Source organism: Glycine soja, chromosome 17 (genome assembly GCF_004193775.1).
Source record: "Glycine soja cultivar W05 chromosome 17, ASM419377v2, whole genome shotgun sequence".
NCBI lineage: Eukaryota > Viridiplantae > Streptophyta > Magnoliopsida > Fabales > Fabaceae > Glycine > Glycine soja.
This window is the reverse complement of record NC_041018.1, coordinates 35,412,770-35,439,324: the sequence shown is the minus strand read 5'-3', so window position 1 is coordinate 35,439,324 and position 26,555 is coordinate 35,412,770. Positions and strand designations below refer to the sequence as shown.

General features: G+C 29.7%; 2 protein-coding genes across 3 annotated transcripts; both read right to left on the bottom strand.

The window, feature by feature from the left end:
- Window positions 1-1,470: 1,470 nt before the first annotated feature.
- On the bottom strand, window positions 1,471-8,384 carry LOC114394212 (hydroxyproline O-galactosyltransferase HPGT2-like). Its single transcript, XM_028355872.1, has 12 exons — window positions 8,096-8,384; window positions 7,891-7,954; window positions 7,743-7,792; window positions 7,396-7,583; window positions 6,517-6,577; window positions 6,281-6,353; window positions 5,369-5,492; window positions 5,172-5,259; window positions 4,350-4,400; window positions 3,256-3,327; window positions 2,205-2,317; window positions 1,471-1,922 (listed from the first exon to the last, which is right to left on the bottom strand). Exons 1-12 carry the CDS (start codon window positions 8,212-8,214, stop codon window positions 1,900-1,902), a joined length of 1,026 nt encoding a protein of 341 aa, XP_028211673.1. The 5' UTR covers window positions 8,215-8,384; the 3' UTR covers window positions 1,471-1,899.
- Window positions 8,385-13,329: 4,945 nt separating this feature from the next.
- On the bottom strand, window positions 13,330-18,450 carry LOC114392282 (uncharacterized vacuolar membrane protein YML018C-like). Of its 2 annotated transcripts, none has more exons than XM_028353350.1 (8): window positions 17,918-18,450; window positions 16,484-16,866; window positions 16,145-16,359; window positions 15,112-15,182; window positions 14,917-15,018; window positions 14,651-14,768; window positions 14,429-14,564; window positions 13,330-13,786 (listed from the first exon to the last, which is right to left on the bottom strand). In XM_028353350.1, the coding sequence occupies exons 2-8, from the start codon at window positions 16,820-16,822 to the stop codon at window positions 13,724-13,726; spliced, it is 1,044 nt and encodes a 347-aa protein (XP_028209151.1). In that variant the 5' UTR covers window positions 16,823-16,866; window positions 17,918-18,450; the 3' UTR covers window positions 13,330-13,723. The 2 variants fall into 2 exon arrangements, with proteins under 2 accessions (XP_028209151.1, XP_028209150.1); XM_028353349.1 differs by having other exon boundaries at window positions 16,484-16,879; window positions 17,918-18,449.
- Between the last annotated feature and the right edge of the window lie 8,105 nt (window positions 18,451-26,555).

Here is a 26,555-nt window from a genome sequence, read left to right as displayed (position 1 = left end):
TTTTTTTTTGGAATCTTTTATGGTTTCTATAATGAATACTTATTTTATTTTCTTAACCAATACCTAAGACACTATTTAGCAAAACACTTTAGGTTAAAAGACATGTTGGTTTATACCTCAGTTAAACACTTTCGTGTGAGGATTATCCATATCTTTCACTAATCAATATCAAAGTGTTTATAACATAAGGTGTGAGAAGGTATTTACAATTGAGTAATCCTATATCTTTCTATAATTTTTTGCCCAAATCTTTTTAATATTTATACAAAAAAATATTACATAAAAAGATAAAATACATTTAATGTTCTGAAAGCATTAAAAAAAATTAATATAGACTGAGAAAGATAGAATACATTTAATATAATGTCCTGAAAAAATAAAATAAAAACATTTAATAAATCTACTATAATTCTTTTTCTATAACATGCATAAGGTGTGAAAGGTATTTATAATTGAGTAATCCGGTTATCTTTCTACAAAGTTTTGTACAAATCTTTTTAGTATATACACAAAAAAATATTAAAATAAAAATATAAAATACATTTAATGTCCTGAAAACATTAAAAACACATTTAATAAAATCCAATGTAATTTTATCTTTTTTACATAAAAGTGTAGGAAGAAAAAGATACAAGAGATGGGCAGAGCTGAGTTGAGACACTTCAAACAAATAATCACAAATCAAGTCTTTAATCAAATCTAAAAAAATGGTCAAATCTTCATAAACTTAAAAATGATATTTACAATGACTCACTTATAGTAATAAACTATAAATTGAAAAATGATATTTAAAATTATATTTTAATATATTAAATATTAAATTAACTTGTAGTAATTAAAAAAATATTAAATTGACTTTAATATCATTAAATTTTAAATATTTTAAATCATAATCTCATTAAATTGACTTAAGTATTAAGTATTAAATATTAAATTTAATCTTTAATTTATGTATTGATTTTAATAAATCACTTTGGATATTGGACGGTCAACTTCTTTTTTGGTCCGATCGAGCCCCATGCCATAAGGTTATATCTTATTTTTTTGTCAAAAAAAAAGAAGGCTAAATCTTATTTAGTTTATTATAAAACATCGTGCTAGAAAAGGGGAATATTAATAACATACGATTTAATATTCTTTGTACATTTCTCTTTTTATTGGTTTAAATTTATTAAATACAAAATTATGAGAAATTTATTACATATAATGTGAGGATCATAAATATATTGTAACTTTTAATAAATTTAAACCAATAAAAAGAAAAATATTCAAAAGAGTATGTTAAAAGAGTTTATTTTTAATATTTACTTGTATACTAATATTGCCTCCTTTGTTAATGAAAAATATTTTAGAGTTAAAAACCGGTCCCTTTTTCTTCGTTTATTTTACTTATTGCTGAACAGAATCTTGGCTGTAAGATTGTTCAAAGGTTTGATGACATAAAAAATAATACGAAAGACAAAAGCATCATTAAAAAAATTGAGTTGCAGCAAATTTTCAATGCAACAAAGTCTACAATTTGTTCCTCAGCAGTTCAATACATCAATATTTTGTATATAGGTTTTTTTTTTCCTCTTCAATATTTGGTCATCAACAGATGTTCTGTATAAACAATAAGAAAGAAAAACTACAATCATAGCACCCCCGAAAATGTTAATTGAGCACCAATGGCTGAACTCCGTTAATCAGTAGTTATCCCTCAATTTCGCTGCTAACATCTAAAAGAATGAACAGATAATAACTAGATCTATAAAGGAATTATATTGCTATTGTCTACAAAGCTCTCAAGGCAGTATGCAACTGAAAAGAGTGAACATAATATTCAACTGATACTGATCTTCAAACAAATTTATGAGAGTTCGCATAAGAGTAGGGAAGGTTGAGCTTGTGATCCTCCAATCAAGCCAAGGAGCATACCTTGTCTGAAAATTGGCACAGGTAATGAGAAAAGTTCAATTGTAAACTTGAGTTGGTATAAAAAATGAAACTGTTATTTGAATATATAGTTTGATGAAAGATACTTCAATTCTTTTTCTTTTCTTTTTTTCTATATTTTGTTTTATACAAATACATTTTCATTTTCTATCAATTCATGTTCAAAGAAAACACAGCTAAGAAACACACCCCTTCTCCATCCTCACCCCTTTTCCCCTAGTTAAATGCAAGAAAACAACCACTACAAAACATGAGAACTGGGATTTCACCTTGTCTGATACTACTGCAGCAAAGCCGACTGTCATCTATGTAAGTTGCTTGGATGCCCATCATCCATGATCCCAATGACGTATCATCGTAGCCATAGGTCTTCAAAGATACACTGCAGTGTTTTTTAGGATAGAACAAAAAATATTATCAACTATAAAGAGAAAATACAAGGGAGTAGAACAGCGCAATTGGTTCACTATTTATAACCTTATTTTTCGTTTGTTTCCTGTTTTCAAGTCATTGTACAGGAAATGATGAAAAAATTGTAATTTTCATTATTTTCTATAAAAAATCATAAGAAAAAAGGAAACAAAGTGAAAAGTAACAACCAGGTGGCATTTATGTAATTACTACAAAAAACATATTAACTGAAAATGAGGGGAAAATGCATGTTAGGTTTCCTCCAAAAGAAACCATGAAGTTAAAAGCAAAACCCCCGAAAAAAAGCACTAAAAAATGCACAAACATATCGACCTTCAAAAGGTGGACCAATTTGTACTTGGTAGAAAAGACATCATGGATATAAAAGAGAGTAGGAAACATTTCTCCCTAGTAGTGGAATCTCAAATTTGTCCTTTCACAGTTTACTATGTTGTTTGGTAGAGGATAAAAATCGCTTTCAAATTAACTTTATGCCAAAATTTGAAAGGTGGAAAGGACTTGCAGTCCACTTTCAAGTTTCAGCTGTCCTCATTTTTACTGTAACAAGAAACTAAGTAGCTTTATTTTTCATATTTGAAAGTCAAAATTAAGTACTTCTAATATATATTTGCCAATAGAATTTTTTAGTGTCTAGTGTAATCCTATGAACACATAAATATAAAGAGAAAATTAAGTAGCTTTAGCTCAAACACCAGCTATCAACATGGTTCCGTACAACAATCAATTAATATCCAAACCCTCTTCTTTATCAAGTTCCTCAAATATGGGTATCTAGAGGCCATGCCTTGTCAGCCTAAATGCTGAATTAAGGCAGACATACAAGAACAAAAGCTGCCTACTTCAGTTTCTAAGTTTCCACCTTGTAAAGATATGACGTTGAGAACTAACCTGTTTATATTAATGTATTGTGCCAAATTCTTTGAAATTATAACAAGTGAACCAGCCGCATGTCGGAAATACCTAAGGACAAAATAATTGATTAGTGATTCACACTAGCAAAAATAAAACAATTCAGTATGGAGATCCAAACTCCGGAAAAGTTATAACACCATACCTCTAAGTCTGAACTATAAAATCAAAGAAAGATGGTAACATATAATTATCATAATAGTAGATATTATATTAGTTAAGGGACATATGGCAGATCAAAGAATTCTACCATCTAAAATATCTACAGTACTCCTGGTATCGAATGAGAAAATTAAAAATTATAAAATTAGCAGAATAACATGTCATCCACAGATCTACTAAGGTATAAAGAGAATATCATTTGTCATTGTTTGCATGGCAACTAATTTTACTGAGCAGTGTTGGATACAATGATAGAAAAAATAAAAATTAAAAACTAATGTAAAACAGATAAGAATTAAATAAAATAATATATAAATAAATAAACTATTTTGTGTCCTATATATTTTAATTGGAGTAAATATCAAAAAGATAAATAACAATTTATAAGAACAATCCATTAGACTCTAGATGGTTTTTGGCCTTACATCCAGTATTCACTAATAATGACATTTGTAAGAAACAACTAAAGCAAAGGCCATTCGATTCCACTAATAATCATATATGCACACTTTGCACAGGCAACAAAATTAGACTTAGTTTTCAATCATCAATTGCATAATCAGCTCACAATATTTAGCAATATATGATTGAAACAGTTTATGTAATCCTTATGATTTACAAGTCATTAGTTTCAAAAATTCAACATTTGGTAGAGCAAAGCATATGTATATGTTTAATAGGCATAAGTCACGAATAATTGTTCCCTCTAATGTTTGTTAGCACTTAGCATTGATGAAGTGACTAGTGATGTCATATATTGTCAAGATAATTCATTTACATTCAATATACAAACTAGAAAAAATAATTAAATTGTATCTATTTAAGACAATAACATTGAAGATCATTCCAGCGTCAATAAAATAAAATAAATCATCAAATCTTCTCGTGCAAAAGGTATATATATTACTTACGATTTTTCATCCCCAAATTTCCACCAATCTGGTTCATACCATGGCTTTCCCCTGAAAAACGCTCAAAATAAGATGGCTATTAGTTGAATCCAAAAACTCAACCGCAGGATTCAACTTGTGAAAGTTTATTGAAAAATATAATGTTGAACTTTGATGAACAAGAAAATAACAAGCAACAAATAAATTTAATTGTAGGTAGGCAGAAAGATTCAGAAGATAAAAACTTAGTCAACCAAGTTATTAGAAATTAACAAAAATGCAAAAAGGCATCCACATCTGATGGCAAGCTCTAACTTCCAGGAAATGCAAATTTACTTACAAAAGTGGGGCAGGCCTAGACTTAAAACAGGTGAAAATTAAGAAAATCTACAACACCCATAGATGGGGTAACTTCAGATAAAAAGTGAAACACTGCAATGATAATATGATATTCAACATCAAATAGATAATAAAGAATAAGTTTTAACACAATTTCTATTCAGAAACATGAACAGTGTCAAACAGCTTTTAGCATAATCAGAATCAAGGGTGAAAATATACATAGCAAAAATGGGGCAGGCACACTAACAATTGGGTGAAAATTAAGAAAATCTACAGCACCCATAGATGGGTAACTTCAGATAAAAGCAACGCAATCATATTCAACATAAAATAGATAATAATCAATAAGTTTTAACACAAGTTCCATTCAGAAACATGAATAATGTCACAGGTTTTAGCATAATCAGAACCATCTATACCACATAAAACTGCCTAATATATCCACACATCAATTATCATATACAGATATACAATCACAATAAACTCAGATAAAGAAAGTACTCTTCTGATATCACTTCTCCTGACTTCATGCATCCAACATATGCCCCATCCTGACCACGGCGACGGTCAAGAAGTTCAATTAAACCCTCTGCAGGCCAGTGAACAGAATAAAGAATGTCTCAACTTGACATTGGGGAAAAAATAGTTTTCAACAAAACTCCTAAATAAGAATATATATATATATAAGCAATCTTTACCCAGATCAATATCAATGCCGTCATCAACTTTTACATAAAAGTCAGCATCCCAGTTCTGAACTGCAGTGCTAAAGAAGGTTTTTACTTTTTTCGGCAACTCTTCTTGAGCTTCCTCATGACCTTCCTGATATTATAATTAAAACAAATTGTCAAGATCTACACTTAGCTTGTTTAACAAGGTTCAATGACAAGGAAGCATGTTGAAAATGAACATCAATATATTTTAAATAAAAAATAATCAATAAACACAATGGTCAATAATTTTACCAACCCCCCCCCCCCCCAAAAAAATGAAAAAAAAAAGGTTTTGTTGAAACATTAAACAAAAATGCAATTTTTACTCCGCACGTTAATGTTTCAAGCTCACTAAGGAACAACAATATTTAAAAAAACACCAAACATCAAATATAGGCAAATAATATGTGTACAATTACATGTAAGGTGCATTTGAGTAAATAGCTTAATTAGGCGCCTAAGCATATCACATTCACATTAGAAGTTATATCAAAAGCTTAACCACGAACTTGAAACTTACTGAAATAAGCTTAAAGAAAGGTTATAAGCTTAAATAAGCCCTGTATGTACCCCCATGTTTTGTTCTCCTTTTCGTTTCCTTTGGCTAATATATTTCAGGGAGTGTTGGTTTTGGTTGATGGTTATTGGGGTGCCAACATAGTTGGGATGTCAATAACCATCTAACCTCAGCAATCTCTCTATTTGGCCTTAAAAAAAAATAAAAAAAAAACTCTTCCAATTGCACCCGAATTCATATATCCCTCAATGCCCTAAACCATAAGGCATCTATATAAAACCAAATTTAATTAATTGTTTCCTGTCCACTCACACTATCCAAGGTAAAACATTGAGCTGATTCAAATTACAAAAAAACTACAACTATCTTATCTTGCTTACAAGAATCAGGAAATCCTTTGTTGTGCGGTTTTCCTCATCAATATTGCGATCTAAGCTATCACCTCGATTAGCACTGTCAATTACAAAGTATTAGGTCATAAATAAGTTTGAATCCATATAAACTACTGGATTAGCACCATGGGAAATAAAGAAGTTAAATAACCATTATAGCTTAAAAAGAAATCATGTGAGTACTATAATAGGCATAGCTAATAAGGATAAGTGAGTGGAGAAACCTCCGACCAATAACAAAACGTATGACCACTCCTCTTTCTTCAAGTTTTTTCAAGGCATCACCTGCCAGAAAAGAGAAGATAAGATGTCAGTGACTTAGTAATATACAATTGAACCAAAAAGATAACCATCTACAAAATAGTCAAGTGTTTACATTCCCATCATTCATAAAGTATATGCAATATATCAAATTTTGTTACGTAACTTACCAAACCAAAATGATGATAAAAAAGTTCATGAGTTGCATGTACAACAGATGAACAGATATAACCTAAATATGAACAAAAACTATTAAGGCTTTCAACACATAAAATATATAGTGTGCTATAGTTTTAACATATTGCTACAGAAAATGCTAAAATTAATCCTAGGGATACAATCATAGAAAATTATAATTTTTAAAATCATGAAAATGAAAATAAGTCATCAGGGCATAGATCAAATCCAATCTTCAAGAAACTTAGAAAGAACAAGCAAACTAAAAGTATTTACAGTAAAAGCAAGCAATGTCCAAATCAATTCTAAATCCGAACTGAGGCACCAAATCACTGTGAAATTCAAATAAAAACAAACATGCTTCATTAACTAATATCTTCTACAAAAACAAACCAATGAAATACTCAAAGTCTGCCAATGAACTTGATCACGATAAAGACAAACCAAAAGAGCATCAAGCAAGCATTTATATCAACCAGCACCAAGTCCCTTCAGGCCAGGATCAATTCCTACTGAGGAAACTTTTCCTCTACCTTACCCTGCCCACCACTCACCAACCAATTCTCATGCCTTCTCCATAACCAAAAATGCAAATAAACAAATTGAGTGCATAAAAGTTTACAAGAACTAGTATTTCTTTTCTAATAACCAAATCAAAAACAGACCTCTGGGCATCCAAGACCCCCTGAAAATATTTCTCTTCAATTTACTTCCAAATCCAGTATACACTCCAATAACAGCAAGAAACCTAGGATCGGAAGAGCTACTTTTCTGGCCTTGCCCCTTGAGGTACCCTTGGCTCTTAGCCAATGACAATTCCATCTCAGCTTCCACAATCCTCCTCTCCAGATCCCTATAAACCAACAAACACACACACACACACAGATTAATTCCAATTCCATGATCCATCCAAACTAACATCACAAAAACAAACAAACAAAATATCATCAAACATCACAAATCAACCCAAGATAAAATTAAAATTTTTTTAAAAAAAAGAAGAATAATTTACCTGCACCCTAGCACCATTAACTTATCTTCCACTGTAAGAACCTTAGGCCTCTAGTAATCAACAAAAACAAAAAAAAAAAAGACAATAATATAAGTTTGCAGACTAAAAATGAATTATAATACAAAACGCAAAATTAAAAAAGAAAAACCTGAGCTGAATTCTTTTTCAGAAGACTAGCGAGCAAATTCCGATTCTCTGCGTCTTGCCATAACCTAACAATTCCAAAACAACAAAAAAAAAGTGAAAATCCGTTTCGTTGAAAACGAACAGCAGAATCGCGTTGCGAATCACGAATCAACAACGATTTATTCGACGGATCCAAAAGCAATTTGGAGAAAACGATTATCGCGTACCTTCCAGCGACGTAGAGCCACGCGACGCAGGAGAAGAAGGCCATGACGAGGGACGATTTCGAGGTCTGAACGGGCTTCGATCTCGCTCCTCCTCGCTTCGTCGTCGGTAGCGACTCCATCTCCGACGTACGAACGCACGCTGTTGAAATTGGCAATGCGAATCGCAGTTCGCAGAATCGATCACTGCTCGCAACACAGTGATAACAGACAAGGAAGGACTCTGTTTTGAATTTGATTGTTTTGAGAAACTGATATATAAATGATGTTGCTGTCACTGGTACTGTGTAATGTGGTTTTACTTTGGGTTTAACTTCAATTAAGAGTGGAAAATTTGCAGATTTTCTCCTTTTCTTTGTTTGTTAATTGTGATTTAAACACAGCTTTTACTTTCATTTGAAAATCCATTTGTATCCTATTCCTATCATCATGATCATGATATTGTTGTCAAAGAATAAAAAAAATGAATTTAATTAGTATTTACCTATCAAGCCTAGATACGGATACGATACGACATAGATACGAAGATATGACAAATTTTTAAAATTAAAGATACGATACGTCTTTGATATGTTAATAAAATATATAAAAAGTTATATATAGTTTCAAATTTTTTTTTCTAAAACAGTTAGATTTTTCATTGGAAAAGTTATATATAGTTAAATTTTCTAAAAAAATTCTATCCAATAAAATATAAATGCTATCACACATGGGGTATGTTTGATATATTTATTACCTGTCCGCAAATTGGACAAATCCACCTCGCTTGCCAAGTGGAATCTTCACATGAACTAATTCACCATACTGGTTGAAAACTTGCATAACTGATGATGACGAGAATCGACGACAACAAGAGTGCTTGCAAGAGTGGCTGAAAACAACACTGATGGGAACCGATGATGACGAGAATCGACGACAACAAGAGTACTTGCAGAACTGCCAATGAAGAGAGCTGTTGAAGAAGAATCCGTCGTCGAGAAGAAGGCGCCGTTGAAGATGGCCTGCAAAACCATCAACGAGGAAGAAGAACCACGTCGACGCGGAAGAGAATCACTTTGCAGCTTTGTTTTCAGTTGTCATGTAGTGTGGAGAAGAAAAGAAAATGGATTTGAGCTTGGTAAGCGTGGAGAAGAAGAGAAGCAAATGGGTTTTGTGAAATAATAAAGCTTGTGCGTTTAAAAAAAAAAAAAAAGGGGGTTAAACGTTGTAGTCGGATCTGAGTCGTATTGGAGTCGTATTGAAGCCGTGTAGCCTTAGAAAGTCGTATTTAAGTCGTATCCCAGCGGTATCTTGTATTTAAAAAAAATTGGATACTCCTAGGATACGTATCCGTGAAGTATCAGTGTCAAATACTGGTGCGGCACCAATATTTTTCCTTTTTTCACGTATTCGGACTTCACAGGTATTTACAGATAGAGTAAAGTTTTTTTTATATCAGCCACAAATTAAACTCTACAAAACTTTAATATATAAGAATTAAACTCAAAGAATTGTATGATTTTTTTAATAAATTTATACATTTATTATATAATAATTATTTGTGATTAGATAATAATATAAGAAATATATAATCATTATGTAGGCTATTTCTATAAATATTTTATTAAACTTAATTAAGAGTGATGGTATATAAACATATATTAATTACTTTATTATTTTTATTATTTTTTTATCTTTCTATTATATTATATAGTCTATTATATATGATTTTTCTTTGTTTCTCTCTTTAGGTGTGGTCAAAATGTTAGGTGTTATGAATAATTACTTTTTAATTAATGAATTTTGCAATTATGATTCGTCTTTGACAAAATTATGTACTTTTCTCCTATGCAATATGCAACCCTTGATAACATGAGAATATCCAAATGTATTAAACAATTTGATTTGATTTGATGTAAATGGTAAGAAATAAACTACTTAAACAGCTTTAAAAAACACAACTTATAAACATTTCTTCTTTTTCAATTTTTAATACAAAACTTTTCATATTTTATTTTAATTTAATTTTTATACATTGCAAATATAATTTTTTTACAATATCAATTAATAAAAACCATTGCTAGAATGATTTTCATAACTTTTTTTAAAAAAATTAAGTTGACAAACTTATCATATAAAATGATTTATTATAAATGATAATGTAAAATTATTTTATATTGTTGTGTATAAATTATTATCCATTTATTTTAGAGTTTAATAATGGACTGATAATCATGAGTCATGGATGATATAACTTTTGAGATAGATATTATAAAAATCAATAAATTTATCATACTTGATGAGTTATGATTGGTTAAAAAATATTTTTATTTTTTTTCTTATTCTAAGGGTATAAGTATGACTCAAATTTTTTACTTTTTTTTTATTATAGTTTTTTTGTGTGTGTGATTGTGTGGACATCAAAGATATTTTTCAATTGATAATTAATTAGAAACTATTTTTTTAACATAAAAGTCATCAATGAGATTTAACTTTTTTTTCTATATAAAAAAATTATAAATCTAGCCTAGAGTCAACTATCAACCAAATACCAATTATAATAATGTTTGACTGACTTTGAAGGTATTCTTAACCCTTATCTTAGTATAAAAAATAGAAAATATAAAAATATCTTTAAGACAAAGTTTGTCTCATTATACAAAATTATTTTCTATTATTTTAAAAATACATTATAAATACGTTTATATGTTATATTAAAATTTTGAAAGTATTAATATTTTAAAATAACATTAGGAAAACATATAAAAAAATATACTTTAGTTTGTATTTTTTTTAAAATAAGAATCATTTGAAAACTGTTGCAATAAAAGTTTTTAATTTTTATGTAAATTATTAACAATTTTAATAATTTTATCATAGTAAAAATAAAATTTATTACAATAATTTTTTTACTATGATAAAAGGATTTAGTTATAATGTATTTATAATTTATAAAACAGTAGGAATTTTAAAAAATATATCAAAATTTATAATAAAGATATTTTACTATTTTATATAAAAAATTAAATACATGACATATTTATAAAATTAAAATAGTTTTCTATAATAAAAAAATAGAGATTGAAGTAGTTTATTCAACAATAAAACACAACAATATACGGTTCTCTTCTTTTACTTCTGGTGCACTGGGATGTCTCTTTTGGCATATCGGTGAAAGGAAGCTGGGTTCTTTTTTGTTTCTCTATATTTTGAGTGTTAATTTTTTATTCATCAGCGAAAAAAATCTTAATTAATTCAAAGTTTTGTCAAAAAGTAAATAAAATCTAACAAAAAATATTTCTATAAAAAATCAAACTTAGATACTACCCAACTATTCAACCTTTCTTTATATATATATCCTTTGGAAGCAATTATTTTTAGATATTGTCCAACATTAAATGTGCACCCTTATTTTAATAAGATTCGAACCTTAATCATATTGTGAGAAACAAATTATTTTCACTAGTCTCAACTCTCATTAATAAAAAATCAGATGGATTCTCTTTTTTGCTTGGATTTTACTGCGGAGAAAATCACCTGCTTAGGATATGAAGATGTCCTCACAAGGATAAATTCATATTTCACCATCTTTTTCCTTTGATAAATTCGAATGTTTTATGAACATTCCACGCCCAATCCAAAGTTATAAAAGGTGACCAAAAAAGAACTTAGTTTATAAAGGATACAAGTCAACACTCAACACAGATCCTTCTAAAAAATAAATAAAATCTTGACAATAATTATTTCAATCAAGAAACAAACTCGATAGTCGATAGTACCCAAACATTAAAAAAAAATAAAAAAAAATAGGTAAAGCAAATATTTTTGCATCCCCTGAAACTGATGGTGGAACTAAAATGATACATGCGTGACACTGATAAGGGTGCTCATTCAGATTCAGGTACAATTACGATTAGAAATGGCATCTGGCAGAGATAGGGACAGATAATGCATCCCTTGCTCCCTACCCTATAGTGAGAATTTAATCAATTTATTTATGTTATATTGATATGTATGGCAAGATGGTGTATCCATGATTATTTGAAAGCATCTAAATTTTCAAAATAAAATTTTAAACAAATATAAATGTAATTTATGCTCGTGTTCTCTTTTCATAAATAAGGTAATTATCGTTGAAAATATTCATAAAAAATATTTAACCCATTTTTCTTATTCATTATTCATTATTAAATGAAATTTAAGTCTGTACCAAAAGAATATATAAAACTGTACCCAAAAAAATGGAGTTCATGTGAAACTAATAAAAAGGAGACTCACCAAAAAAAGGAGTGAATGTATTACTATTATTCCTATGCAAAAGTTATTTATCACATAGTCATGATCTCCTCATATCTTTATGTGAATTTTATTAAAGAACAAAACTTAATACGTTTTCTTATATACTTTTTGAGATTCTTTCAAAAATAAAAATGTACCTTCTGAGATATTTTCTTTCTCTGATCAATTCCTAATCAGAAAAAGTTTCTGTGACTTACGTAACAAAAATCTACATTAAATGTTAACATAAATTATCAATATATATAAAACTCTATTTTTGATAGAAGAACATGATTAAAAAGCACCTATAAAACTTTATATAAACTTTGTCCAAATCCAAATCCAAATCCTATTCGGTCCCATAATCCCCTCATATCTCAGGCCTCAAGGAACTCAAGTTAATCAATAGTTTTGATTTCACATTCTAACTCACACTTCTTTTTATTAAAAATATAAGAGTCTAAATAATATGTCCCTGTCTTTGTGAGTATCACCCCCAAATCAGAATTTATGGCTTGGAACTTCCTCCTCCAACATCTAATCTGACTCATCCCTGATGGGTCAAAATGTTTTCTAACTCAATCTAACCATCAATCTGTATTTTATAATTTCTGCCCAACCTATATATGCATTTTAGGCCCTAACTTTCTGCATCCAAAAAAAAAAACTTAAGCAACAGTCCTTTCATTTCGAAAAAGGAAATCCAAAATGTATTTTTATATTTTGGGTTATCCTTTCTGTAAAGGAGGTGTTGGCTCGAGTTTTTTTATATTGTTAACCAAAAAACTCACGGGTTGATGAATTGACTCAACCTGTTGAGAGAGAATGAGGATCCTGATGATATGTTTTAAGAAATGAGTTTTAGATGGAAAGTAAAAGAATTTTGGTTTCTAATCCATATCATTATTAAAATTAAAAGAAAAAAAAATGAAATGATAGATAAACAACTTGAGGCCAATTTGGATAAACAATTAAGTGCATATTAAATATATATTTATTTTGTAAGTATTTATGTACAAGTTGTTTTTATAATCGAAGAGGAAACAAGATTAAATTGTTTCCAATTACTTTAAAGTTTTAATGAAATCCTGAATTTCTTCTAGAAGGCATTTACTTTACGTAGCCACTATGTATGTAAAAATGCTTCTTTACATCCATGACCACAAGCTCATCTTGGACACTTAAAATTTACAACAAAATTCTCACTCTAGAACAATATACACAGAACAATACAAGATGGAAAGCACACTCTTGTTGCTTTCCTTGAAAATTACAAAACCAGGCATTGATTTTTTCAACAGTTGACTCTCACTCAGTGTGAGTATTGTGGAAAGATAACCAACCAAAGAAAGAATCAGTATAGGAAACAATGTGCTATAATCCCTGCTTCTTGGTTGGCCTATCTGAAATATTAGCTATCACAAAGCCTGCAAATACCTGCAGCTCAATGCCAAAAACAAATTCTTTAATATGTGAACAAAAATGTTGAATGCTTTAAGGATGGTGACATCCAAACATGAGTTAATAACCAGTACATCATGGTCTAGATCTAGACTACAAAAATATTTCCTAGGCTATGTATGACAACTCTGTCATGTAAATCATAACTAGATGAGATGACAATGAATTATGGATGTGGAAGAGATACTCCATGTTGGTGGTAAATTACTAAGTTTCATTGAACCAAAACCTGAATCATACATCTAATGAATACAACTTATATACAACTTGGAACAACAGAAGACAATGTGTCATGTGGAAGCTACAAGTCTACAAGACCTAACTTTCTAACCAATATATAACAGAACTAACAAATTAGTGAAATTGCAATAACTTACTAGCAGAATCAAAATTCACTATACTATGCAATAATAGTTAACAGAAACATGCGTACACAAACTTGCATCACTACGTGGCTACCAACAGCATCCCCCAAGAAGTGGTTCTGGTTTTTTCATATTTAAATTTAAATTTTTTGTAGAGGAAAAATAAAAGAAAGATCCTCTCACTGGCCAACAACACTGTAGGAGAGCTGAGAAAATATCAAAGTTGCAGACATCTTTTTAGCCATAACAATACCTGGATTGAGCCAAGAATGTACAATGCCGAATAATGCCGACCATGGATCACCATGTCAGCCATCATAGCAAGAGGAATGGTAAGTGACATGCCCAAAGTGGCCACAAGGGGAGTTGTCCATACAACACAAAGTGCCCTAGAAAGATAAAATAAGCTCTAATGTAAGAGTTTGGATAACTGCGTGCGTATGTATGTGTAAATTAGTAAATTTATCTCATGTACCAGAAGTAGTCTGAGAGAACACTACCAACAAATCCGTTGGCAAGAACCACTTCGTCCACTCTGGCTGAATGGGGAATTGTAAACTTCGGTTCAATTCCTAAGGCTGACAATGGCCAAACTGAGAAAAGTATAGAGGAGAATTAACAATCAGTTTTGAACACAAGAACCAAGTTAAATGAGCACATAAAAAGGAGTTGACTCATAGAACCTTATAATTTGACATTTATAACTATAGTCTATAGAATCATTGTTAGTTAAAAACTTACTAAGCCACCATAGTGCTACAAGTGTAAACAATCCAACATATCCAAACAACTTTTGCACATCAACTCGTTCTCCTTCTTCACCAGAAATTTTTTTGAGAAGCACTGTGAGGCATTAACGTTAAAGAAGCTGTCATTATTCTTCTAAATTATCTGACAAAGACAAAAAACAAACAAAAAGCTAAGACATTGTCTAACCTGTAAATAGACCATATGACATGGCAGAGAGAAGGCCAAAAAGATCTCCAACAAGAGAGCGTTGTCCATTGCTGAACACAAATATCAACTGTCAATGCCCAAAAAATAGTATTACAAAGAGCAAGCAGCTGATAATATATGAAAGACAACAATATGACTCCTTAATATTCTGCAACATGACTAAAATAATGAGCTAAGTTTTGCACAGCTTTTCTGATCCCTTTGGCCTCCACCAATATAATGGAAGTGTGAATGAGACTGTGATGGTGTATCATAATGTTCTTTCGTATGTTTTATACTTTCATTTGTAGTGGGTTTAGCAATATATAATTAACCTTGAATAAATAGCTTTCAAAATTTTGTACTCAGCCAGCAGCACAAGACATTTTCAGATTTCCAATGTTCTAACCGAAAAATAATACTTCTAAATTTCCTTTTTTTTCCTATGCATCAAATTGGTATTAAAGCTCAGTTTTGTAAATCCTGGAGAGTGCAGATGAACCGCAGTTCACACTCAATGGGGGAAATACAAGAGTGTGAATTGTGAAGTCCTATATTATCTAAGTGTGAGACATGGAACACCAATTTATAGTGGAGGCTCTCTCCTCTTAACAGCCTGGATTTATACCCCTAGTAAAAAAACTATGAAAACTTAATCAATTTTTGACATTTATTTCCATTAATTTTTTTTTTTCAAGTAAACTGCTGTCAGTGGTGTCAATAAAGCTTAGAAGAGGTAACCAAGATCAATATGGTCAACATAATCAACATTAAGGTGGCAACTTTATGTAATTGGGAACTGAATAAATAAGACCCTATCCAATCATTTTGTTTCCATTTTGTAATTAAGTGGAAAACATAAGCAATTTGGATTGTGGAACTGCCAGTTTGTTAACCAGCTTAGAGAGTATAGGATGAAAAAGGACCATCTACTACTACCTAATGCTTTAATTTTTGTTATCAGTTAAAATTGAAAGGAAAAAAAAAGGCATAATGAAGGTGATTTTTTTTAAAAGCAATAGAAAAGGCTTACGAAGCACTTGATATCGCGTCATCTGCAGCCCATGTTTTCCCCAGAGTTGTCATCACAACCCCGGCTATGCTGACCAAGACAGCAACTACTTTTGATACATTTAAAGTGTCCTGGCCCATAAGCACACCAATGAAGAGAGTGAAGAGTCCTGAAGTAGATGATAATACTGTTGTACTTGCAACACTTGTTCGCGCAAGGGCAGCATTTGATAGATACTGAAAACAACAGAAAAATGAATCAATAAAATAACAATACTATATAACAGACTAAACATCAAACCTATGCATGCTTTGGTTCTGCCTAACTACAAAATTGAGATATCAATCTTAACTTCCTCACCTCTGTTATAAACCAGATAGGTGCAATGTAAAATCCATAAGTAGCAATTTCCCTTGTAGTATGTTCTTTCTCGACCTTTATAGCAGTAGCATCATTATATTTAGCCATCAATGGCTTTACTTCTTCATGTGCTGAAAGGTTTGCATCACTATCTTTTCGAGTCATGCCCCCCAATTCTACTTCAATGTTTTTTTGCACTCCATTGCCCTTCAGAGGAGAGGTACACCTGACAGAAAACTCATCCCCAACTTTTGCACTTTTTCCACTTCTAGAAGAGCGGTGTTCAAATAACTTACACAACCAGTCCTTAATGAATGCTACTGGGAGGTAAACTACCATAAGAGAAGCTCCAAGATACGTCACTGCAAATGGCTGCTTGTAATCTACAAAAATATCCTGTATGGAAAATTTTAATTCGGAAAAGCATTCATACATATAAAGCTTGGATGGTGGCACATTGCATGTTACAGGTCTCCTATAATAAGATACCCCGTGAGCAGAATTTCAAACTTCAACAGTTTCAACAAAATATTTTTGACCATGTGTGGATAATTCAGATATAGAAATTTTATAAACTGAAGCGAACACAACGACTTACAAACATAAAATCTTCAAGCATACTCAGCATAATATACTCTGATGAACATATATAATCATATGTAAAACACGATATCACAAAATATAACTGGAGTAGTGGATCCCCTCAATGAAACTTTATACTGTAGGTGTGCAATTTTCATTCATTCAAAGCCAAGTGAACGGCATGGTTTTCAGGTAACTATTCGTAAACAAATCATTCTAGGCAATGGAACTTCCGCTCTCACCTAGAGGTTTGTATAATTGACCATGTGAAGTTTCAACTTCAAGTAGTGTATCAATATAAAGGTTGATTCTTAACATTAAGCAAAAACATCATCCTAATTATTTGTTGTGTGATTAACAGAAGGTCTTTTTTTAGTTTTGTTTCACACAGGTATTTTCCCTACGAAACAATCTTGCTCGAGACATTGTTGATTGTTGAACACTAAATGTGGGAATCTATGTCAACAGAGATTCAAACCATGGTTTATCATGTTGTCGGAGGAAGACTAGTCCCTCCTGCTAGACCCAACCCTCGTTGGTACTGAAGGTCCTATATACCAAGACAATAACCCCACAATCATCTAATAAAATTAAACTAGTACCAAATATGCCTGAGGAGAAAAAAAAAACATAATTTTCACCCAATGCAAACATACACATATCTACAAAACAACAACAATAAAAACAACAAAGAAACCTTTTTCCCTAAAAGGTGGGAAAACATACACACATAAGCACATTTACGAAAAAAAGCATCCACCCCATACACAAAACAAAATCCAATCAAATTACATGCCTAAAGAAGCTTGAAAAAGGGTAAATTTTGGAAGCATGGAATTGGCAAAATTTTACCTGGGTGACTTCAGCAGAGGTGACCCATATGACAACCACAGTAAGTATAAGGAACAACCCTGCCTTGTATCTCCACCCCATAACAAAACAACTACACCCAGATGAAAAAAACCAAAGGAATTGAAAAGATCCACACGTTGCTTCCTCTGACAGATTCCAAAATCACCCTTCAACACACCAATTTGACAACCCCATCACAAGAACAACACCATGGGGAAGCACAATCGTCAACCTTTGCTTACAAAATTGCGTGAGAAGATTATTTTGCAGGGAAGGTTGGAGGATTCTTGCAATGGCAGAAAAGGCAGAGAAAATGGGTGGAAAAAAAGAAACAACATAGGAAAAAACGAAGAGTCAATGTTAAGTTTTTGTTCTGTAATTCTCAAACATGTCAACTTTACTCGGTACTTGTTAAACGGTTATTTATTTATTTATTGCATTTCCCTTTCTTTCCTATTTTTCGTTCTTGTGCACTAAATTCTTCCCACCCTTTCAATTCTGTGAATGCATTCTCGTGCATTAAATTTGTGTTACAATTTTTGGGCATGTGCTTCCTTTTCAAACCATGAAATTTGGAGTAACACCGTTTTTCTATAAACAGAAAATGAGAAAAACTTGTGTGTATAAATAGAAACTAATAGTTTGAATCAAATAATTAAATGGCTTCGTTAACTTTTTCAAAATGTGATTTTCCTAATTCAATCCATTTAAATTATCCGTAAAATTAATATTTTTTTAGTCACACAAACACGAAAATAGTAGTACAACATATCCACGAGAATTGTTTTCTGAATATTTAAATCCATATTCTTACGCTAGGTGATAGAAGAATACTATTTTATTTCATTATTGGAAATTGTTGACTTCCCATTTGGATGTGAACAAATTAGAGTGGCATTTTCCAGAATAATTGCGTTAGTTAATGAGTCATTGAGGTATTGACAAATCAACTATCAACAAATTAGTAAATAAACAAATAAGTGATAAGTGTTGGCAATATGGTAGGTTAGACGACGTTATATCGTTGTTAGACAGGGATTTGTTTACTTATTTTGAAGAAGAATATTTCAGATGCACAGAACTTGGTAATTATGTTTGATCCCAGAAGAATACATCTTTAAAAATGAATGAAAAACTGATTAAATCCTAAATTAAAGATTAATCTCATAATAAAAAAAACTGAAACTTTTTTAAATACCTCAAGATCTCAATGAAGAACTAAATGTTCTAATTACTGTAATTAAGAAAAAGTTTAGGGTTATTTTTCTTAGAAATATAAATTGACATGAGACTAAAAAAATTGCATTGACAACTAATACGATAGAAATAATTTGTATGTGATATTTTTGATAGATTTTGAAAATTTTGAAGTTTCTAGGGGTTTTTTTCTCCCCTTTTGCAAAAGTAATATCTCATCTGTCTTTTTTTAGACCATATATGATTAATTTGGACTCAAACCAACGTAGAATAATTGTAGCAAGCTCTTCATGACAGCAAAGTTATCAATTTATAAAGCATATGTTTAGGAAGATTTCTAATTAAGCAAAAACCCATATTCAAAATACTCTAGAGCTTATTGATTTTGGAGAGTGTGGCTGAGAGGAAACTAGCAAGGTTTCTCTCTACTAAAACTCAAAATATTGTTCAATAAACTCAAATTCCTATAAATGCTTATTAAAATAACATGCGCAAAAGTTATTGTAGTCTCTCTAGCTATCTGTATTACAATAAAGAAAAACACTTTTTAAAATGACTTTGTGTGATCTAGCAGCAAAAACAACCCTTGACAACCACAAAGACAAGAATCGCATCCATGCTCCCCATGGCTCTCATTCCTCATAAAATGTTTTATCCATAAAAGTATGGTTTTCCCTTTTGACAGTAGACTTTAACAACAATCTATACACTATAATTAGTTCTTATTTTTATTTCCTTCTCCTCATCACTAATAAGAGAATTAGAAACAGGAGCTTCTTTTACAGAATAATCCTAACAAACCTTCATATCCTCCAACATTATAATTGTTTTTCCAGTGAAAAAAAGTTATTGAAATTCAAATTAATTAAATAATCTTTTAACAAACAAAATTATAATATATCCATAATAATTAATTTTTCCATAAAATAAATATATTGACAAGTCCTTAAAATTGATTTAAGAAACAAAAAATGTTAAGATTTTATTGGAAAATAAAACTTCATTACGCTTTTTTTATATAATAATGAATATTTTTTCTTAATAAATCTTGGATGTTGAGGGAAAAATTCATAAGGTGGGTGACGACGGGAAGAGGGTTTGTGAGTGATTGAGGATACGAAGGTTAGTAATTTAATTGACAACACATACGACGACAAATTTTTTAAAAAATGTGGTTGATTTCACATTTCTACGATAGTTATAATATCCACACGTCCTTAAAAATTGATTTTAAGAAACAAAAAATGTTAAGATTTTATTGGAAAATAAAACTTCATTACACTTTTTATATAATAATGAATAGTTTTTCTTAATAAATCTTACAACTTTTGGATGTCGAGTGAGTGAAAAATTCATAAGGTGGGTGACTGACAGGAAGAGGGTCTGTGAGTGATTGAGGGCACGAGGGTCAGCAATTTAATTGACAGTGCATATGACGACGATTTTCCAGAAAACGTTGTTGATTTCAAATTTCTACTACGGTTATAATATGACTTGTTGTTGTAGCTTCATTTGAAGATAGTTTTCGTAAAATTGTGGTAGTATTAACAGATCATATTTACAAAATTATCACTGTCTATTATAATAAGACAAAGACAGTTTTCAAGGATCAACGTGGAAAGTGCATCATAAAAAAAACCTTTCTTTTTATAGTGTTAATTAAAATTATATGGTTAAATATTTATATAATTTATCTTATTATATGGGTTGAGTCTAACTCATCCTTACAAAATTAGCTTATAAAGTAAGAATTATTTTTAACTTATATACTTTAATTTGATCATATATCAACTCATACTAAGGATTGAACATCTAAATAATGGAGTTTGTAAAACTAGAATTATACATGTATTCCAATCATAGTTTGATATTAGGTAACCAATAGATCCAATATTAATCGATAAAATAGACTCTAATATCATATTAGAATTTGAGTTTGTTTGTCTTTAATTCAAATCCATAAAATCGACTTGGGAAGAAAGAATTAACCTCATCTTAAATACTTTAATTTGATCATATAATTAATTGGATTTTCAACACACATTCCTCGTACCAAGGATTGGACATCATGGACATGAAGCTTATAAGACTGGACATCTACAGATATTCCAACAATAGTCCAATAATCAGTCACTCATAAACCCAAGAACAATTACCGAATAAGCATTAGTATCATTTTAGAATTTAAGTTTGATCATAACTCCATTTCACAAAATGAACTTATATGATGTGAATTGTCCCCTAATTATACACTTTAATTTCACCATTCCTCATCAATGCAAGATTTAAAACATTTTAAAATTATTGTTTCAAACTATACTTATATTATATTTTGTCTTAAACTATACTTTTTTTACAATTAATCATTTCACTTTAAATATTATTATTATTATATTATTAGAGTTTAAAAATTTATATACTCCTTTAATGCACCAATCACCACTAAAGTAAATAAATTATATATACGTGCTACTGAGCCTTTCTAACAAGATGATACACGTCCATGCGGTTTTTACGAAGAAGGTGGGTCAACTCAAATTACCATAGCATCATATCTTAGGACTTAGAATTATCTTATTGCAGTCTTCGGAGTAAAGGAAGGCGAACAATGTACAGTCAAACAACATATATATATATATATATATATATATAAAAGCAAATTACACTCGTACCCCTAAGATTAATGTTTATTACACTCAATCTTATTCTTTTTTTTTATCATACACCATGACCTCCTGACCTACTAACACTATCAAAGATAACAAGAAAAAAGGAGAAAGAAATGAGGATCCAGTGGTGTTGTCATCACATTCTTGACTCCGATGAAAATGACATTGTTATACTTAGTGAAACAGCTATCTAGCTGGCACTGTCGCAAGAGGTGAAATAGAGGTTTTCGAGATAGGTAACCGCATGCAACACACAGCAAGAGCATTGAACATTGGTGAGGTTGTCGCGATACTGAAAGAGACTATTGACGGCATCGAAGGAGGTAGGGACGATGAAGTTGTTGTGGTTGACAAAGGCGACGAAGGAGATGAGGAGTGAGTTAATGGTGTTTTTATAAACAAAATTTGACATGAACTTAGGTTGGGAAGAAACTTGCACGAGAGTGATAATAATTCTTAGGACATTTCATAAAAAAAATAATATCGTTAGTAATAGTGACGGTTCAAGAAAGACAAAAAAATGTAATATATAGGAATATTAATATTCACCCTAATTTGAGTATTAACATTCAACAAAAAAAATTTGAACTATATGTAGGCACTCACTTGGGTTGCATTAAAGTCTGTTATCATGTTTTAGAAAAGTTTCAATTTCACTGACTAAGTTGAGACCGGAAGAGACGAAAAAATGAACCTAGTGAAAAGAGTCTCTCCGGAACTGAACCAATCTATTGAAAGACACGGTGGAAACACTTCAAGTTGTTTCAACCCTCATCGTTACCGGTTCAGTGGCATGGCAGCATGTATAGGTGTACCGGCGAGACAGATGGTACAGCTAAGAACCTAAATCATGCCATGTTCCAGTTTTTCATTTTCAGCATCACAATATCTTTGTTCAGTTCCATTATTGCTACCATCTTAATATTCTCTGCACGAGTGGGAATAATTGAATTAGCGGGTTTATCTGTTAAACTTGTGACTCCACGTACTTCTTTGATACTAACATTGGAAGAACCGTGGCTCTTTGTGTTTATCTTCTCCGGCTAGGAATACTAAGTACCTCGATAGTTTCTCCAACAAACTATTTTAAATTTATGAATGATTAAGAAGGCCATTAAATATATTTTCAATTCAAAGGAAGTATAAATTTTGAGTTTAATGACTAGATAGTGTAATAAAACAATTATCATTCAACCACAAATATATATGGTAAATTTTTTGATTTTTGTAATAAGTTAATAACTAAAAAGTCATATATACAAACAGTTAATAACTTTTTTTTCTCATGAGTTTTATATATTTATTTATTTTGGTTTTCTAAAACAAGAACCTTTCTTAATTTTTTTTAGTCTTATAAGTACATGAATCTCAAAACTGAATCTATGTGTATTTAGTTAAGGAATTTGAACTCTTTTGACCAAAACGTACCTAATGCATGTATGAGGAGTATAAGTTCATCGGATTATATTACTCTTTCACTCCATTAATATTCTCTCATTCTACCAAATAAAGATTAAAAAAACAAATAATAAATTTAAAATAATACTTATTGTATTCTTAATTGTATAAAATTCAAATGATTAAAAAAATTATTAAAATCTTGAAAATGATATAATTAACTATTTTCAAACTGAGAGAGTAACAATTAACAATTTAGTCAAGATTGAATGAAGAGAGTTCAGCAAGTCATTACCATAGGGAGATGGCCACACTACACATCATCATTGATTGAATTAATTGATCCTCTGGAATGGCTAGCATGACTTTTTGGACCAAGATAATGAAAATGCAGAGGTTATATCACTACATCGCATGGTCATGGTGCGTGTCTGGAACGTATGGCGTAACTTCAAGCCTAAGTGTACTTTGGCTTTGAAATTTTTGTGCAACATTGACAGCCCTTTATTCCTATGGATCATGGCATTCATATATTATTTTGGTCTATTTATCCCTTCTTATTATATTATAGCACGTGATATCATACCTATATTAATTTTTCTCTTTTTTACTCCTATCCAGTATTGAACTATTTTCTTACTCTTATATCCTGCTACATACCATAGTGTTGCATGCGTGCAAATTGATTCATATACATAAATGGTTAGTTCTTTTTGAAACTCTCTAAACTAGAGTGTGTTCCTTTAAAGTTCTTAAATAATTATTTCTATTACTAGGGGTTGACTTAGATATGCATGTGGTCCTCCCTCCCTCAAAAGTAATAACTTGGAATGGATTAGAGTATCTTCGATTAGTGTAAAAGTAATTCATTCTGATTTCTTTATTTTATATTAATTAATTCCTATGATATTATATGTTAGATAAATAATTTATATATATTTTACTCCAATAGTATAATTTTAAGTAACTTTAAAATTATCCTCTTAAGTGATATGAAAATTTTCCTAAACAAATGACAAGAAAACATTTTTTTATTCATAAACAACAATAATTTATATAAGTAATCAGATTTTAATTTTAAATAATTTAATATAATGCATAAATCACCTCTAATAATAAAAAATTAAACAATAATGCCTAAGAATAAATAACTAGTTAAACAATGAGTGTTGGAAATGCTCTTACCGTAACCCTTATTTGTTTTATAAGCAAAGAATTGTATTTAGAGAATTTAAAAGGTAAACTTGAATCACAATTTATGACCAAGAAAAGTATCACAAGACCAAGCATGATACAAAACTCCCCCACCGAATAACAGAATAAGGTTATATGTAGTATATAGAACAAGCAAACTCTAACCAATCACATTACTTTCGCCAACCCCTAAAGAACAAATCCTTTGAGTAGCACTAGCAACGAGAAAATTTGGTAATTTGCATGAACTGATTGATTTCAAACTTTTATTTATCACCAAGAAAAAATCATAGTACAATTATTTTTTCTACATTGACTTATTTGTTAAAGGAATTCGTCCAGAAACAGAGTAACTTCTATAATTATGATTTCATACTAGAATTTTTTTTTCATGAAAAATATAGGAATTTACACTTCCTCATCTATCTCATTTTCTGCTCATTTATCTTTTATTACCCGATATTTCTTCATTTTTTTACGTTACTTTAAACACTCCTAATTAAAGAAGAGTTGGTGTAACATTCTTTTTTTACGTCTAAGAGGAGTAACCAAATCTAAAAAATTAAAGGATTTTTTTTGTAAAGTTCAAAAATGGAGAGATATTAGATATAATAAAGACAAACTTCAGAAATGATATGTGTAGTTTACTCTAGATATTAAATTTAAAAAACTTACTCTTCATTTAAATTAACTTCAATAAAATGTACCGAAAACATGTTATAATTTATGCATTTATAGAATGATAGGAACCAATAATAAATTAGTTGAGGCCAATAACAACTCTCAAATTCCATTGCCTTGCTTGAACGAGTCCACTTTAATTACAAGCTTATCAGTCAAGCCCATAAATAAATGTGGCAAAATTTGCCAAGTTATAAAAATAAGGTCGAAATGTGGAATTAAGTCTACTATTAATATACTATTTATCTAAATATATAAATACATAGTTTTTTTTTACTTTAAATAGTATATCAATTTTATATTTATTAAATTCAATCATTAAAAACTAATTTTTTTAAACGTGTGAACTTTTTGTATATAAAAATCTATTGTTAGATAAAAATTAATTCCTTTAAAAAAGATAAAAAAAAAATAATTATTATAAAATCTATACATATATATACATTAAAATATACCTTAAAAAATTTATTTATTTTATTATTATCTAAACAATTAGTATATATAAATATTCTAAAATAGAAAAATTCAAATATATAAATATATAGTACATAGATTTTAATATATGTGTGAGTTAATTCTACTTTTTAAATATTATTTCATTAGTTGAAGCCTAAATATATATTTAGAAAGTCATTATTTTATCCATTATCCTTGATAAAAAAAATTTAATGATTATATATATATATATATATATATATATATATATATATATATATATATATATAATCATTAAATTTTTTATATTTAATTATTATATAAACTAATTCATGTAAATTAAGAAAGTTTATTTACTCAGTAATCTTAAATTTGTTAACAATTTTTTTTTAAAAAAATTATCCTTAAAATTTCATCTAATTTTTTACAATGTTATTTCTTTTTAATTAATTAGTGCATGGAGAAAGACTAATAGAAAGAATCCATCTTAATAATTTACAATATTTATTTTTATACACTTAAATATTATGTTTAATAATTAAAGGTTTTTTTAGTAAAATATTAGTAAAAAAAAATATAAGAAACAGTTTAGAAAGAATCTTAGAAAAAGACAAAAAAATCTTAAAAAAAGTTCTTATATAAAAGGATAAAAAAAATATAAAATTAAAATATTAATCTTAAACACGAATTCTAACGTAATATTATTAATATAATATTTATATGATTAGATATTTCCATGCACCGTGCTCCTATAATATAATTATTTATAATAAATTGACCATTTTTAAGGAGTAAATCACCAATAAAAAAGGTTTAATTTTTTTATTTAATCTTTACATTTTATTTTATACACTTAAAAATACTATTATAAAATTAACATTTAACATCAATTTTTCTTAACATTCAACATCTGTTTTGAACTGATATTAAAATAACCGTCGTTAAAAGTAGGTCTTTTTTAACATTGGTTATAAAGATGATATTGAAATACACTATACAACATCCATTCTCTTCAAAATTGGTGTAATATAGTAGCAAATAAATACAAAAAAGAAAAAACGACA

What these genes read in the sequence shown, in the direction of transcription:
- LOC114394212 (XM_028355872.1), bottom strand. Translation starts at nt 8,214, where the DNA reads ATGGAGTCGCTACCGACGACGAAGCGAGGAGGAGCGAGATCGAAGCCC. An exon ending in TGAAAAAGAATTCAGCTCAG is followed by an intron (nt 7,793 to 7,890) that starts GTTTTTCTTTTT and finishes GTTGATTACTAG; the next exon opens with AGGCCTAAGGTTCTTACAGT. An exon ending in TTAATGGTGCTAGGGTGCAG is followed by an intron (nt 7,584 to 7,742) that starts GTAAATTATTCT and finishes GTTGGTTTATAG; the next exon opens with GGATCTGGAGAGGAGGATTG.
- LOC114392282 (XM_028353349.1), bottom strand. Translation starts at nt 17,998, where the DNA reads ATGGGGTGGAGATACAAGGCAGGGTTGTTCCTTATACTTACTGTGGTT. An exon ending in CCTCTGCTGAAGTCACCCAG is followed by an intron (nt 16,880 to 17,917) that starts GTAAAATTTTGC and finishes TTTTCCATACAG; the next exon opens with GATATTTTTGTAGATTACAA. An exon ending in GACGCGATATCAAGTGCTTC is followed by an intron (nt 15,183 to 16,144) that starts GTAAGCCTTTTC and finishes ATTTGTGTTCAG; the next exon opens with CAATGGACAACGCTCTCTTG.